Source organism: Bombus vancouverensis, chromosome 3 (assembly GCF_051014615.1).
Source record: "Bombus vancouverensis nearcticus chromosome 3, iyBomVanc1_principal, whole genome shotgun sequence".
In the NCBI taxonomy this organism is placed as follows: domain Eukaryota; kingdom Metazoa; phylum Arthropoda; class Insecta; order Hymenoptera; family Apidae; genus Bombus; species Bombus vancouverensis.
In genome coordinates, this window is record NC_134913.1 from 14,109,585 (window position 1) to 14,127,109 (window position 17,525).

Sequence of the window (17,525 nt, forward strand, 5' to 3'; positions counted from 1 at the left end):
GGAAAATGAAGCAGTAAAATAACGCACAGTACTTGAACGATATTAAAATACGTAATAGTACGTTAATACGATAATTTACATATTCTTTTGCTAAGATGAAAATCTATATGTAAATTTATTTGACAAAAGTATATCACAATGGTCATAATGTTAAAAATATTTAAATTTTTTACAAGCATCATAAAATTGTAGAATCTTGACGCAGGAAGAAATAGTTAACAAAGAAAAAAAAAATATATTGAACAAATTCTTGTACCTCTCTCTTATCGCGTAAAAAAGAGAAACTAAAAGTTTCAATCCAGAGAATGGACTTCGTTCGAAGTCGAAAAGATAGTTTACAATCATTACGTGCAATATCGCAGATCCACCATCAGAAATCAGTAATATTAAAATAAAATTCATATTGGATTAAAAGAGGGGTTAAGTTGGGGTTAGGTCAAAAAGTGGCCGGCGAGGCAGCCAGCTACGCTCGTTAAAGCCCAGAACTGAAGACGACGCGTCGCGAGTTCGAATCCTCGGCATATTTATCGTGTCTTTAAAAACGAACGGAAAAACCAAAATTTCTCTTACAATATGCAAGCGGCCAAGCCCCACCCCTTGCATGTGCTGTGGATGTACTTTCTGGAAGTACTTGGTTAAACGTGCTTGTTGTTAAGCACACAGGGACCATCCGACGATCAACTCGGCACACACTACTGGCGTCCCGTCCGTGGAGGTTTTAGTCGGTAAGAATCCGGCACTACCTTCTGCCCACCTATGTTAGGGAGGGTGGTAAGGTGTCTATGAAGATTTCCTCCACGTAAAAAAAAAAAAAAAAATTTTGCCAACGCCCTGGCCTCGCTGAATGCACTCGTTCCCGTCAGATCACGAAAGTTAATAAGCAGCGCCGGGCACGGATAGTACTTGGATGGGTGAACGCCTGGGATTCCGTGTGGCGTTGGCGAAGCGCGCTGGGCCCGCTGCGGCCCCCCGTGGGGTTCGGGCTTTGGGCGCTTGGCGGCTCAGCGCCTCGGGGCCGCCAAGCAATCCGGTAGGGGAACCGCGGGAGCTGCCTGGCACGGCGGCTCCGGCGATGAGGCGGTTGACAATGGTCACACACCGCTCCATCAGCGGTGGTATTAGGCGCGCGGGGGAGGCCCCGTTGTGACGCTCACAGCGGTTCCCGGGCCTCTCTCGATCGCAGTCGGGACGGTTATCGTGGAGGTTTTTTTAGTCGGTTGGAGTCCGACACTATCACGCCGCTTTCCCCAGAAGCGGCCTGGCATCCGTGCGGATTTCCTCCACGTAAAATATAAAAAAAAAGTCAAAAAGTGGCCATTTTTTACACCTCCTTGCGAACGAAAAATTCTTGCGGGACGTTTAAGAGCATCTATCAAGATACAAAGAATTATTAGCTTTATCCGAAACGTGACATGGAAGTTGAAAGAGATGAGTGCAGAGATGAAAAAATCAGGCAGAAGTCAAACTTACTCACGCGCTACACTTGATCTTCATTTTCTTTCAATTTTGATCCAGCTGATAAATCGATAATGAAATCAAGCGAACGAAGTTTGAAATCAAGCGAATCTGAAGTACCATCAGACTGTTGCTACGTGAGAACAATAGCCAACAACGATCTTGTACTTCGTATTTGCTCGATTCCAAACTCTAATCGATTTACCAGCAGAATTTACCAGCAAAATAATTATTCAGAGATTCTGTCGGTAAATCAATCGAAGTTTAAAACTGAACGAATCCGAATTACTGCGAGATCGTTGATGGCTATTGTTCTCACGTAGCAACAAACTGATGGTACTTCAGATTCGTTTGATTTCAAACTACAATTGATTTATCAATAGAGTTGTCGAAGAATTATTTTGTCGACATCGGTGTAGAACAATAGCCAACAACGATCTCGCTGCACTTCACATTTGCTCTGTTACAAACTTCGATTCATTTACCAGCAGAGCATCTGAAGAATTATTTCACGCATTGATCATCTAGAAAAAAACGAAGAAGAGATGGAATTGTAATAACATTTTTCGTTGCTTGTCGAGAGCCGTTCTTAAACATTTTGCAGGAATTTTCCCTTCGCAAGAAGATCTAAAAATGGCCACTTTCGACGCTCTCTTTTCATCCCGTATGAATTTATTTTTGATATTACCGATTGATAATAATGTCACTGCGATATTGTCCGCAATGATTGCAAATTATCTTCTCCGCGTTTCAACTATATCGATAATAAAGAATATCGAACAGCAATTACTTAATTACACGTTGTTGTTGACTTTATTAATTTTTACGATAAAGTGCATTCTCTGGAAGAGATTTTACGATTTACGATTTTCTTTTTCATTCCTCCTTTCACCTACGATGGTCCTTAAACAAGAAACGATATCGTAACGAGAAATATAACTTACCTGAGCGTCCACTTTGGTTCCACTAGTGTCGTCCCATACGACTTTGTGTCTGACGTCGCTGTTAGGGGACGTTTTACCCAACGTTTCCTTCACCGCCTTCACTACCTTCGATTTATCGAATTTAAGGCTTAAGCTGGCCGTTATTAAATCTTCCGGCTTCTGTTTCTTCGACATCGGTTGGTGTCTCTTGGTGAACCAATTCGACGGTGCCATAATGGTCGAAGCGGCAGCTTTCGAGGATCCGCTAAGCTTACCCTTGGCTCCGTGCAATATCGACACGTCGAAGCTGTTGGAACGGAAGCTCTTCAATCGATTTCGTTTCTGTTCGGCCGTTTTTCCAGACCAGCTTGATTTGCTATCGTCCCGCGAACTCGACGCTTCCTCGCCGCATCGGTTAATTTCCGTCGCGGAAGACGCTAACGAGCTTAGGATCGATATCAGATCCGTATTGGAGCAGACGATGCCCGCAGCACCGGAAACCGATGCACTCACGGCTCTTGGCAGTTCCGAGACGCGCCTTCGGAGAGAAGACGTCGGCGAAACCGACGGAGCAGGCATTTCAGAGAATCGTCGTTTCGGATATTGAGTGTAACGTTGAGCGGAGCTGTTACCTTCCAGCGGCTGTATCTCGCACACTTGCTCCGTCGACGTCTTGTACATCTTTAAGCGTACCTGGCAAACGGATTGCTTTTATTCGAAAGACAGTTTCTTTTTTATCATAATTCATGCGTTACGATACATGTTTCGATGATCGAGCCGTTAAGCGTGACAAAGCGATGGAACAGTTTCGCACAGAAATTCCAATTCTAAAATTATCTTAGGGATTCTAGGGCGTGATAACATCTTGGAACGCAAAGTTATCGATGTGTCGATGAAAGTTAAGCGAGCTTTATCGAAGCACACACGTTCGAGTCTTTGAGCGATTGCTAGGAATACGCGTAATGTTCTTTTCTGTGACCCGAGAAGTTGAACGACTACAAAAGGCGTTTGCAGAGCATCTCAAAGCGGAAGAAGAGGCAGATTATTTAATACGTAATATCTTCTTTTATAATGTATCTAATATCCTAATAATTGGATGGTCGTAATATAAATGTTTAGAATCAGAAATTATCTGTTTATTTAGAGATCCGTTTGATGCAAGATCTAAAATCAATCAAATCGGATTCTACGGACGTATTTGTCTCTGTTAATCCTTTGACGTCGATACCAACGATGTATATAGCGAATGACGGTTACCAGCCAAGATTATGAGCACGTAGGGAAGAAGAGAACTGAACGTTTGCTGTTTCGATAACCACGATCCATAAAAATCCGAACTCTAACAAAGAAACGCGTGATAACGAATACGGGCACGTATTCTTTCGTATGTTCTCAATGAATATGTATAAGTTTGCTCGTAACAGAGTTGAAAAATGCCCGTAGCGTTCCAAGATTGAACAACGTTCGTGTCGCGCGAGAGTTGAACAATGTCTGAACCGCTCGAACGTTAACAAGTATCTTTCTCTGTGTTTTCCTAGTAATATTCGAGGTGTGAATGCCGCGAGTGTCACGACCAGCCTTTCACGTACTCTTGGCGCTCCTTCTTCTGGCAAAGATTCGACGTTACTTGAACTAACACGAGATGTTAGAGTTTTCCGAGAAGATCACGATATCTCTGCGGGTGAGGAAATTCGGCAACTTGTACCGCTGTAATGTAATTCCAAGTTACCCTGCGGAGATACCGAGTTTACGACACGTCCCTGGCGATCGAGCGTGGAATGAAGCAAAATTCTAAAAAGTACGCTCTACGTTGTTGCTTAATAATTTATGATTCCAATTGAAAAATAAGCTTCTTCGCGATCATGCTATAAGCTTCACCGACGAACACGTGCTTCCTTAGCGAGGCTCCTGACGAACAAGGAATGGAAACCATGGCGATTCGATTCGTCCGTAATTTTAACTGTTAATTTTCGCCTAATTAATAATTGTTCTAACTTCATCTAAAAAAGAAGAAAAAAAAAGTAATTGATGAGTCCACGTATACGTACATTGTTATAAAGAACGATAGGATGTAAATAATTGTAAGTTACAAAGAATAAAATAATAAATAATACGATGAAAATTGTATACCTGGAGAGCAACGAATATTCGGTTCTTTGAAATCCTAATTTCGCACGATCGTATAGAACTTCATCAACTTTAAACTCGGTTTTTCTGTAAACTGTAAACTAGCAAAACTCTGCAAACTAGCGGAGATAGAGCGGCCAAAATAAACGAAAAGTCCTTACCTTCCTCGCTTTCATCTCTGCGATATCGTCCATAATGTCCAACTGAAGATTGTGCGTGCTTCCACTGTTGCTCGGTGGTCCGGATATTCTAGACTCTGAGTCTCGACGACTCGGCAATATTCTGGTCGCGCCTCCAAGAGGAAAAGCGGCGATTGATTCGCGACGATTACGGCCAAACAGAGTCGGTGGCACTCTGGCGATCGTAACAACCGAATGTCTTCGGCCACCTGGTTGAGGAGCTGGTGCTTGAGAGAGAGTGGACAGGAAAGCAGCTTCCCTCGGTGATGGTCCTGATCCTTCTCCGCCACGCTCGCTCAGTCGTCTCACCTGTCGACACAAACGTCAAGATAGTTTCGATGCGCGAGAACTGTCGTATCGACGATCGAGCCTCGCGGAAGTCAAATCGATCAACTTCGTCTTTGGACAGTCTCGTAATTTCACAATTTCATCGTCCAAGTACACGATTGATTCTCACAAAACTTCTAATTCCTTAGAGCTTAACGCCATGCTCATCTTTCCACTTTTATCGCATATCGTCTCATCACTTGCGATACTTGTAACGTAATTACCTTCCTCTAATTTTCAATTTTTGAGTTGGTCAATGTGATTTCCGAATGAGTCGATCGACTATGCGAGTCCTGGATAAAGATGACAACTAAACTATTCAGATTAGTCACGTTGCTTCGATCAAACGGTTTGAATTCAAGTAACTCGAAAATATTTGGTCGATGTGAACCTATTATTTTGTCAATGTGAGCCTGTAACTTTGCTTGAAATATCCTTCCAAGTTTTTATGACGATTCAGACTGGACAAGCTACCCGAATCAAGCAACTATTTTCAAGTAACTTGAAACTATTTTATTAATGTGTATAGTTGAGTGAAGCAAGTATTTTCAAATAACTTGAAGCTATTTTGTTAACATGTATAGTTGTTTGAATCAAGCAACTATCTTCAAGTAACTTGGGACCATTTTGTCATTGTGAACCTATTATTTTACCAATGTGAACCTGTAACTTTACTTGAAATATCCTTCCAAGTTTTTATGACGATTCAGACTGGTCAAGCTACCCGAATCAAGCAACTATTTTCAAGTAACTTGAAACTATTTTATTAATGTGTATAGTTGAGTGAAGCAAGTATTTTCAAATAACTTGAAGCTATTTTGTTAACACATACAGTTGCTTGAATCGAGCAACTATTTTCAAGTAAGTTGTAACTATTTTGTCAATGTGAACCTGTAATTTTGCTTAAAATATCCTTCCAAGTTTTTATAACGATTCAGACTGGTCAAGTTACCCGAATCAAGCAACTATTTTCAAGTAACTTGAAACTATTTTCTTAAAGCGTAGAATTGCTTGAATCAAGCAACTACTTTCAAGTACCTTGAAACTATTTTGTTAACGCGTAGAGTTGCTTGAATCAAGCAACTATTTTCAAGTAACTTGAAACTATTTTATTAATGTGTACAGTTGAGTGAAGCAAGTATTTTCAAATAACTTGAAGCTATTTTGTTAACATGTATAGTTGTTTGAATCAAGCAACTATCTTCAAGTAACTTGGGACCATTTTGTCATTGTGAACCTATTATTTTACCAATGTGAACCTGTAACTTTACTTGAAATATCCTTCCAAGTTTTTATGACGATTCAGACTGGTCAAGTTACCCGAATCAAGCAACTATTTTCAAGTAACTTGGAACTATTTTATTAATGTGTACAGTTGAGTGAAGCAAGTATTTTCAAATAACTTGAAGCTATTTTGTTAACACATACAGTTGCTTGAATCAAGCAACTATTTTCAAGTTGTAACTATTTTGTCAACGTGAACCTGTAATTTTGCTTAAAATATCCTTCCAAGTTTTTATGACGATTCAGACTGGTCAAGTTACCCGAATCAAGCAACTATTTTCAAGTAACTTGAAACTATTTTGTTAACGCCTACAGTTGCTTGAATCGAGCAACTATTTTCGAGGAACTGGAAATTATTTTGTCAATGTGAAACTGTATAGACACTAGTTGATTCCCATACACATGTATAATGTATAACGTATAAACAGAGCTATTTTTTCAGATCAGAAGGTACGATCAATCTTTTTCTTCAAATACATTATGCAAACGTTGGACAACGTTATGCTTTGTTAAGCTAACAGGATACACTAAAAATACATTATCAAGAAAGGGGATGTGGCCCGTAAGTAAGTATGTTCTTCTCGATATGATCATCAGACAGTACCTGTGATGCGGTTATCCCGGAAGTACATTGCGGAGTCGGTAGAGAGTGCTTTCTTGCTTCTCTCCAGGGAGACAATAGATAAGGATTTAAGGATGGCGAATCGGGGTCCATGCAACGCGGAGGCGACTCGTTCCTTCGCCATTCCGCTTCCTCTTCTCCCAATGTGCTTTCCTCTACGATGATCTGAGGCTCGCCACAGCTTGCGGCATTCACGTTCGAGCTGTACGATTGTCTTCTCATTTTGCTTCACAAAACTCTCACCTGAACATAAATAAAACGTTTCTTCGTTGAAATCGTATCGTAGTGGGGAATAATCGAACAGTACAAAGGAATTAATAAAAATAAGTCACATTTTTGTTAATTTTCTTTCGTATCTAAAGACAAATCTGATAGATTCAAAGATATAAGACCTTTGAAAATATCGTATGGAATATAATACTAATGTATTAGTGTGCAATTAAAAAATTACTATACTATTTTATTTCTCCTATATATATGTCGGAGATGAAAGGACATCGAGGCCTTTCTTTTGGAATTTTTGGGAAGACTCCCAATACTTTAGACTTTTTATTATAGCTGCACTTAAATAATAGAACTCAGAAATAGTTGTTTATCATTTAATCCGATTATGTTTGCCCGAGATTTATGACAGTAGGCTTGGGCTCGAAGTGACACAACTGGTCGCTAAACGTAGTCACGGTTACGGGATGGACGTTTTTAGCTAACAGAGCTATGGAGTAATTGTATAGCTCTCCTTAAAAATATAAGAATTAAGTAGAGTGGGGTATATAAGTGCAGTTCCACTTGGACTGAGAGAATTAGTCGAGTTCTGCTTGTACCGTGGACAAGTAAGTTGAGTTGCACTTGAATTGTGGACAAGTAAGTTCAGTTCGACTTGGACTTTTGAAGAAAGCGCATTTGCTGTCCCATTGACAGTGGATTCGTTATTGAACCTAAGATCATTGTCATTAGTATCTCGAGTATCTAATCGCCACGGTTGCTTGTCAAACTCTGTACTAATCATATTGGTACCAGTAAATATCATCTATATCGTGTAACAACAGTGGCTAATCCAAATGAAGAAGAGGGGAGTTACACGCCCCTAACCCCAATGAGAACTCGACATATACAGGGTGGTTGGTAACTGGTGGTACAAGCGGAAAGGGGGTGATTCTAGGCGAAAAAATAAGTCGAAAATATAGAATAACAATATTTTTTTATTTTTATTTTTTAATTTTTCCATCGAGACAACGATCTACGAACGAAAATTCAAAGTCGATTTTCCCGAAAACAAAGCCTCGAATGAAAAATTGTTATTCTACATTTTTGACTTCTTTTTTCGCGTAGAATCATCCCTTTCCGCTTGTACCACCAGTTACCAACCACCCTGTATATTACGTACATTTGCATACATATCTGTTTCTCTATCCATGCGTCGTAGCTTTTAGATGAAATCAACAGATTGTACACAAGTACAAGATCTTATTTTTAATCGAACAAGAATATATTCTTTGATGCTTTTTAATTGAGTGACATTACATCAGGTAAACAATGTACTCGAATAAACTATTTTTCTTAATATTTATAAATTACGCGACACGTTAACATTAAATTAATTCATAAACGAAAGGATGATAACGAAATTATATGAATCAACTTTAATAAAATAGGTGTATCTTTTAATATTAAATAACAAATAATAGAAAAGACCGAATAAATAAGTTAACGATAAAACGATAAACAATACACGTTTACTTATTTACAAAAATCAAAACATATGCAACTCGAGTAACTTAATATTTTATGGAACGTTTCTCAAAATCAATAACTACATCGCGTTCTTTTCATTCGAAAAAATTCTGTAACGTAATTTCCGTACTAAAGGACATTCTATCGTAGCATTTTCGTCAAAGAATTTCAAATAATCTAGTTCTGCTTCGAAATCTTTTTATCACTTTTCTTTTATTACGCCTTTGAATCCATCGAAAGATTTACATTCGAATTTTTACTTCGCAATTATTTTCTTTATATCGCTGCATATCAATTATTTATCGAAGCTACTTCGTTCTAACGTGGCGATCATCCAGTTGAGCGCAGGCTGGCGCACATTTTACGAGGCAGATTTTCCATGTGTCGAAGTTGCAAATGTCGTTACACGTATACCGGTGTATCGACAAATATCAAAGTCATAGGAGTGTAGCATTGAATCGGGGGAAATATCGAATTTCGAAAGTTTGACGGCAATTCGACGTGTCCAAGATACGAGATTCCGAAGAGAAAGTTGGCCCTCGGGTCGACGATATCGATTTAATATTACATGCGATTTATTTTTGTTCGCTGAATCAGTGAACTTCTACGTTTTACGCGGTTCATCGGGCCGAATGATTTTTCTGCATACAAAGGGCTGGAAAATTTGAAACATGCTGTAGCCTAAACCTGCCGCCGGATTAAACTCGACGAAGCTTCGAATCGAGAAGCACGCGGAATCGTAATCTGACTTTTACGAAAATGGACAAAACGACGTTACCGGACAAATAATGAAATTCTTTGTCCATTATCGAAATTCTATTGAAATTCTATTAAATTGTCAACTACGTTCTTATTGAAATTTTCATTTCTTTCCCTTTAAACGAACAATCGAATTTATCGCGTGCGCACTCTTGTGATTATATTCTATCGTTGATACTATTACGACGAAAATTACGCGTACACGAATATTGTACATAAAAATGCAGAAAGTTACTATGCATAATATTTGATTTTTCTTCGAATTTTAGTTTAAAGAACGTTCCTTAAAAAGTTCGAATTCTCTCCGTTTATGGCAATACGAAACTATTAGGTCGTCCGAAAAGTTTCTTTCGTTTTATAAGGAAATAATGGATGCACATTTTCCGTTTTATATTCTTTTATCGAACTACCTATGATCCATTTTGTTCTGTCAAACTGAAGATCACAACGTTCGACGGATTAGGTTTCATGTTTGTACAAAGATGAGTTGTCGAAAAAGACGTGTCTGTAAAAGGAAGACACTTTCCGGACAACCTAACATACAGGGTGGCTGGTAACTGGTGATTCTACGCGGAAAAAGAAGTCGAAAATATAGAATAACAATTTGTATAATATATAATCCAGTATAATATTACTGGAAACGTTGTACTCGGACAGAAGGTTTAATACGATGCTTTAAATAATAGAAGTTTCAAATGGAACAATAATATTGGGTTGGCAACTAAGAGATTGCGGATTTCGTCAAACCACCTGATGATAAAATCCGCAATCACTTAGTTGCCAACCCAATATAAAGTATTAGGAGAAAAAAGTCCGAAATAATAGAAGTTCGTGGTCGGCTAAGTGCAGACCGGCATTTTCATGGCGATAAATTAAGTCGAGGCACAATACCATTAATTCTCGATGCTGCGGCGCTCGCCAAGTTTTACGTCCCAATTTCGTCCTCGTTTCGACAAATGAAAATCCTCTTGATGCTTTAAGAAAATTTCGAACTTTTAACGCTCGAAGAAGGAAACTTGCATATCGAGTAACGGTTCCTCTCATAATTTCCTCAAACTCGAGAAAGTCTGTCAACGAAAGGAAGATACGACCGAGTGGAAACTGTGCACAGAATGAAAAATATCTAAACACCCGGAATAACAATCAACTACGAAATTACGAAGAAAAAGTCACACAATTATAAGTCGTATGATAAATAAATTTCGTAAAACATCGATGAACATTGCTCGGTTTGTTGTTAGTTTCTTATCAACCTGTATATGTAAATGATACTATGTCGCGTTAATTTGAATCCAAATTTTCAGAGTTTGAACAGAAATCGTAAGAAATTTCCATGTACAACGTACTTTTCAGTTTTTACTTTTCTACCTTCTTTTTCTATTTTTTTTTTTTTTTTGCAATGCTTCGTTACGTTACGCGAGATTATAAAATTTGAGAATCGCGCGGAATAAAACGAACAATAGTACATTTTACTTTCTCATGTAATCTCTAGGAGAAAATACAAAATTGTAACGTATATCGAAAAATAAATTTTCGTTCTGCGTGAAATGTCGAGAAATTCTTCCTTTTTCTTCGTCCGTGTTAGACGACAGACGAATGACACATCGGATGACTCGCAACTTCCTTAGCGTAGAAAAATGAATTGAAATATTCACGAGGCGCGATGTACTGTTAACCAGTTAACTGTGGAATTTAGTTTTAGAAATCAATGTGAATAAAATGCGAATAAAAATAAGCGACGACGACGAGTATACAGGTCGAACAAAGAGAAAATGTGTTACGCGTTTCTGTTAGAAGTTTTACGACCGCATTAAACCAAAACGACGATGGTTTACATTTTTCTTCGGAAAAATTAATTATACAAATAATTATTTCCTATACAAAATTGTAAAATTCCAACAAAATAATAAAATTCGTAAAGAAGAAAAATGCGAAAAGATAGAAGAAATTCAGTGGATCTTCTCAGTGTGGTATTTCTCGAAACAGGATATCGCACAAAGTGGCACTTCGCAAATCTAACACACCAGCAACGTGAAGTGGATTTGCTTTCGATGATATAACTGTTATAAAATTAGGAAAATGTTTTTTGATGGGACGCGTAGGTTTTACGGTTGAACTCGTAGATGGTCGAGCAACTTTCGAAGCTCGTGTTCGTAGAATTGTATATTCGACGATTTATTCGACACACATTCGACCGAAAAACTGAATCGTATTATATTTGCTGTATTATACAGGGTGGTTGGTAACTGGCGGTGCAAGCGAAAAGGGGGTGATTCTACGCGAAAAAAGAAGTGGAAAATATAGAATACAAATTTTTCGTTTCAGGCTTTGTTTTCGAGAAAATCGACTTTGAATTTTCGCTCGGTACGCGTGCGCTTTATCGCGTCTCGTTAGAACGGATCTCACTGTAGATCGTTGTCTCGATGGAAAAATTAAAAAAAAAATAAAAAAAAATTGTTATTCTATATTTTCGACTTTTTTCGCGTAGAATCATCCCCTTTCCGCTTGTCCCACCAGTTACCAACCACCCTGTATTTCGATCGTTATCGGGGAATACCCGACACACACAGTAAAACATCCACTCAATTTGCAAGGAGACAAAATTGCGCAAACAATTCGGGTATACCCGATATATCGGTAAAAATAATCAATTGAGCTTATAAAAAGGAATGCGTTGTACAGGGAATAACCGATATGACAAAGAAACAAATCAAATTTTTCTTCGTAAAATACAAAGCAGTTTTACTGACGATACAAAACGAACGTACCACTAAATAACATTTTTAGCGCTTCTTACTAAAATTTGGAGTTTTTACGGTAAATGGTAATGTTTCATATTATACGACGAGTATATACAGATGGAGCACACCGAGATTAACATTTACCTCGATGTGTTTCATTCGTGAAACGCGGTTAACTGTTTAAACACGCTGTCGACGATAGCTTTTCGAACGACGTATAAATAAAACGAGGAAATAGAGCGAAATGAAATAACAACGAGTCGTTCGATTTCTCGTTATGTCGCGTTGTTAAGAAGCAACAGAAATGAAATTTCAATTTTCCATTAGAATCGATGGAAGGATCGAACGACGATACGGTAAGAGAAATCGCACGATTCCACTCAAGTGGCACCGTTTTGTCAACGCAGGCTAACGCGTGACCTTTTGTCGTTTCGATCAACATGGTTCAACAGGGATCATACCGCCTGTACTGTCAGATGTTCGGCCAAATGGTGTTTGCATTTGTCGTAGATAAAACGCTTGGAAAATTCGTCGCGCGCTAGCGCGTTTCTCCGATGAAATCTCGGACTTTTTTCTACTTTTCTAGTTTCCTACCTTTTCTTTTCATCCGCTTTGTACGATTCGCGCGCTACTATTAGGTTGTCCGAAAAGTTTCTTTCGTTTTATGAGGAAATAATAAGTTTTTTATTTTACATTATTTTGTCGAATTACGTACGTTTTGTTCTGTCGAGATAAACACCGCGACATTTCACGCACTTGGTTTCACGTTTGTACGAAGGTGCACCGTTGTACAAAATTTTGTTTGCGAAAGAAAGACACTTTTCGGACAACCTAATACGTTGTATTCGCTTTAGAAAGAAATAATAGACGCACGATGTTTCTTGTTTTATATCAGTTTATCGAATTATGCACGAACATAATAAAAGAAATATAACAATAAAATAATAAAAAACAGAAACTGTTGTTCATCTATTATCATCTGACCGTGATAAAATCTACGGAATCCAACTATGGAGAACAGTAAGTAACTCCAACATTGAAATACTCCAACGTTTCCAATCGAAAACGTTAAGATCCCTAATTGACGCACCTTGGTATGTAACCAATGAAACGATACACCGCGACCTCAAGATACCCACCGTCGAAGAGGAAATAGCAAAATATAGCGACAGATATAGCAAAAGAATCAACAAACACCGAAACCCCCTAATCACTGGGCTACTTGATACGACGGACCAGATTCGCAGGCTGAAGAGGCACTACCCGCTAGTCCTAAACGCTAGATTCAATTATCTAAATCTATCTAAATTAAAGCAATATTCACTTATTTATAACTCTTACTTATAAATTATACTTATCTATAATAAGTACTAACTTATTATAAATAATCAGCCATGTCACTGCGCCACGCCAGAAAAATTACTGAAAATTCTCAACGCGAGAATTGATTGTAATTTTAATAAATAAATAAAAAGAAAAAATCTATTATCATCTGATGAAACGAAAGAAACTTTTCGGACAACCTAATACGTTGTATTCGCTTTATAAAAAAATAATAAACGCACGATGTTTTCTGTTTTATATCAGTTTATCGAATTATGCACGAACATAGTAATAGAAATGTAACAAAATGGGTCATACGTGATTCAATAAAATAACAGAAAACAGAAACTGTTGTTCATCTACTGTCGTCTTATAAAACGAAAGAAACTTCTCGGACAACCTAACACATCGAACGACTACGGTTGAATAAATTCTCTGAAAACGAAAATCTTTTTAATCGAATTAAACGATCGAGATGGCTGTAATACGTTTATAGGATTTTACGAATACCTACCGAGCGTTGAACGTTCGATGTGCTCAGATACCCATAAGCGATTTTTCTTTCTCGAGACGATTCCCTTTTGTTCACGAACAACCTGAAAATGGAAAAAATATCGTTAACGGGTGTGTTCGTGATAATCGTAACAATGTCGTTTAACCGACTTATCGAGGAATCGTTACGTGTGCTTTACGTTGTTTGCGAAATTCCACGACAAATATCGTTACGCGCGAGTTAATCGAGTAAACGATGCTTAAAACGGTTGAAAATTATTCCTGATATCGCGACTGTAAATAGGAAATGATACAAAGAACAATGTTTTAATATCGTCTATGATAAAACTGTTCAATTTGTTATAGTAAAATTAATAGACATTCTAATCTTAACGAATTATCTTTTGTATTCGTAAGAGGTCCGACGATTTCTTCATCATGGAAAAATAATTTCAGCGATATTTTTCGCTTTTAACGCGTTTGCAACGCGTACGCGTATATCGTTGCCCGTTGCGCGTTATACGTTTTAACGTATGCGCATAATTTTCTATCTACAAATACGCGCAGCTTTTAACGAAGCAGAGCGAAACGTTTGTAAAATTGAAATGTTAGAACGATGTTTTCGATAAAATTCTTTGTGCCCGACAGGTCGAATTGCGAGACCGATGCGTTTAAAAGTGCAATTTTCGCGGAATTAAACGCACGAAATTAGCAATTCTGAATATTACGTGTAGTTTCTTTGCCTAGCCTTTGTCATATTCGTTTATTATCTTTATTATTATTCAACAGGTTATTCGCAACTCGTACAACAAAATACAGGAATATACATACGTTGATTCAAATTTCTTCTGTCAACCGTATAAACGGCTTTGCTTTGCATAAAACGATATTATCAAAACGTTATCACAGATGGAATCTGGTTTTGGAAAAATCAAAGAACATCGTGTGAAAATCGATCTTATTCTATTGTTGTCTTAAATATCCTTTAACAAATACGTCGTATTCTTTCGTTCTACTGAGTTTAAATTACCCTTTGCGTTAACTATTCCCTTCGTTCACGTTCTTTTTCACTTTCCATCGTAATAAATCAGCCACGGATAGTCCATTTCGACGAATAGTTTCTCTCGATCGACGTGGCAACGGTCGAAAAGAAAGATTTAGGATATTGCGGTCGTTCGCCGATAAGGAGCACCATTTACGCCGAAGGAGATCCGTTCTCTTAGATAGAACGTTCATAGAGCTCTGGGTCTTTTCATTTTATAGGATTAATATAAGTCTAGAAATTGTACAGCCGAACTTTAAGACCTTCGAAGCTTGACTCGAACCACGCTACTTGGTCCTGTACAAATTTTGATTTTTTCCACGAAACGCGTATTCACAGCAAAAGTACCTTTTTCTGTAATCTTATCATGGCTTGCGAAAGTGTTCGAATAATCTTGATCGTCCCGAGGTGACGCGTATCTCGTGTTCGAGATACGATAGAAAACTGGGAAAATACCGAAAGGTCGGATGATACGGGATGAAAATCGTAGAAAAGATTTCGATAACTTAACATCGTACGTGCATTTCGGTTTAGTTAACTATTTGATCGATTAAAAGTTTAATTAATTTATTTGCATCGTTTGCGTGGTGTTGGCGTTAAAATTTCGAAAAAAAACGTGCAGTTAGGAGAAAGCTGGAAACACATCGTATAATACGAGACTCGGATAGCCGAAACTTCACCGAGCTGGCGGAAATTTCGCGTAGGATCGCGTATTATGCCAAACATTTTGGAATCCCGTTAAGCGCTGTAACGAGACACGACTATCGTCCTGATTATGTTCGTTACATCGGCTGCGACTCTTCAATTTTTCTACTTTCAAGTCTATTCCTATTTTAACGAATAAAACATATTCGTAACGTTGGAAGAAGATGTTTAATCGAAAAAATTGGAACGAAAATCTGCGATCTTTTTTCATTTCGTTCAAAAATGGTACCCCGAAGATGGTACCCCGCTGGGGGTAGCCACCCACATGATAATCAAACAGCCAAAAAATTCTACCAAATGTTCAAATTGGACAAATTGTGAATGTAAACAACTAAAGAAAAAAAAAAAGAAAAAATTTTGTTCAAAGCGAAGCTATTTTGTAACGCTGTAAGAACGTAATTGGGTCGACCCAGACATAACTCGACCTGAAATGATCGAAAGAGCGTAGCAGGCTTTTTGTTTTTACTTATTGGAAGCATACAATTTATTCAGGTTCGCCAAAATATTAGGTTGCCCCAAAAGTGTCTTTCTTCTACGAATATGTCTTTTACGACAATGCGTCTTTATACAAACACGACAGCTGATCTGTCAAATGTCGTGGTCTTTGCCTTAATAGAACAAAATGGAACGTACGTAGTTTGATAAAATAACAGAAAACAAGAAATCTCGTGCATCTATTATTTCCTTATAAAACGAAAGACTCTTTTGGGACAATCTGATATTTCAACTGTCGATTATTCGTCGTGTTCAAATAAGCCAGAATATTTAGCGAGCTATATTTAACGCTAATTGTACGTTTAAAGTTACTCCTCGTTCTCTGTACTAATCTTTCGTTGTTCTAATTTTCGAGAAATGTCCTGTAGCTTCCATATACATTTTCCGAGCCGTTTCAAATTTTTCCAATATAATACTCGCGTCTCGTAACAGCGCCAGCGAAATTTCAAAATATCTCGCATGACACGCATCGTACATTCGTGAAAATATTCCGTGATAAGCGTTGGAACACTTTCTTAAGCCACTGGGTATATCGAATAATTTGGAAATTTCACTAGCACCGTAACGAGACGAAACTATCGTGATTATACGTGCAAAATGTGGAACAGATTTGAAAATGTATCACAAAAGTATCGGAAAAATATATTTCGCGAAGATCATCGAATTATTCGAAAAACCAATTTTGTTCGCTATATCGATAAGCCACGGTAGATAGCGAGATCGTTTTTGGGACTAATAGTACGCTTAAAACTACTATTCATGCCGCGTACTAATTTTTCACTAATACTAAATAAACTATGTCCGCAAATAAAAGTCCAGAGTAACGTAATTTCCATCTGCGTCGTCGGTTTCGTTTCAAATTTGACTGTTATCGTTGAGAATTGTGGATCTTTGAAGCCGAAATAATGTTATAGGAACGCTAAATGTATACTTGGGATTAATATTAGAACAGTAATATATTTATTTTATGGACGATTTCTTATATATTCATCGATACACACTTGCACGCGTCTCAGCACTTTCTTCTATACCCGACTGTTAACCCACTGACTAATTTATACATTCATCTGTTTTCGAGACATACCTCCACACACTGATACCCACATACAAGTATCTCTTACTACGTATTTAACCCAGTCCGGCACAGAAAATTATACATATCTCGACGGTTATAATTCGGATCTTCTCGCAGCGATTCCTGTCTCGTTGCAGCGTTAACAAAGTGTCGCGTAACGCGCATTTGGAAAAAATTGTCCGCTGCGAACGTTCGAATAGCAGCGCTAGCCACCGCACAAAAAGCGGGAAACAATTTTTCCTTGG

The 17,525-nt window shown here is 38.0% G+C and overlaps 1 protein-coding gene and 1 pseudogene across 1 annotated transcript in view; one reads left to right on the plus strand and one right to left on the minus strand.

Moving 5' to 3' along the window:
• Positions 1-17,525, minus strand: part of LOC117153981 (uncharacterized) — a 73,997-nt gene that overhangs the window by 5,479 nt on the left and 50,993 nt on the right. Inside the window, exons 2-5 of the mRNA XM_033328550.2 lie at positions 13,986-14,067; positions 6,900-7,160; positions 4,667-4,993; positions 2,400-3,071 (exon numbers count right to left, since the gene is read on the minus strand). Of these exons, the coding sequence (XP_033184441.2) occupies positions 2,400-3,071; positions 4,667-4,993; positions 6,900-7,139 (1,239 nt within the window). The 5' untranslated portion in view covers positions 7,140-7,160; positions 13,986-14,067. The remainder of the gene's footprint in view (positions 1-2,399; positions 3,072-4,666; positions 4,994-6,899; positions 7,161-13,985; positions 14,068-17,525) is intronic.
• Positions 823-943, plus strand: LOC117154364 (5S ribosomal RNA; annotated as a pseudogene).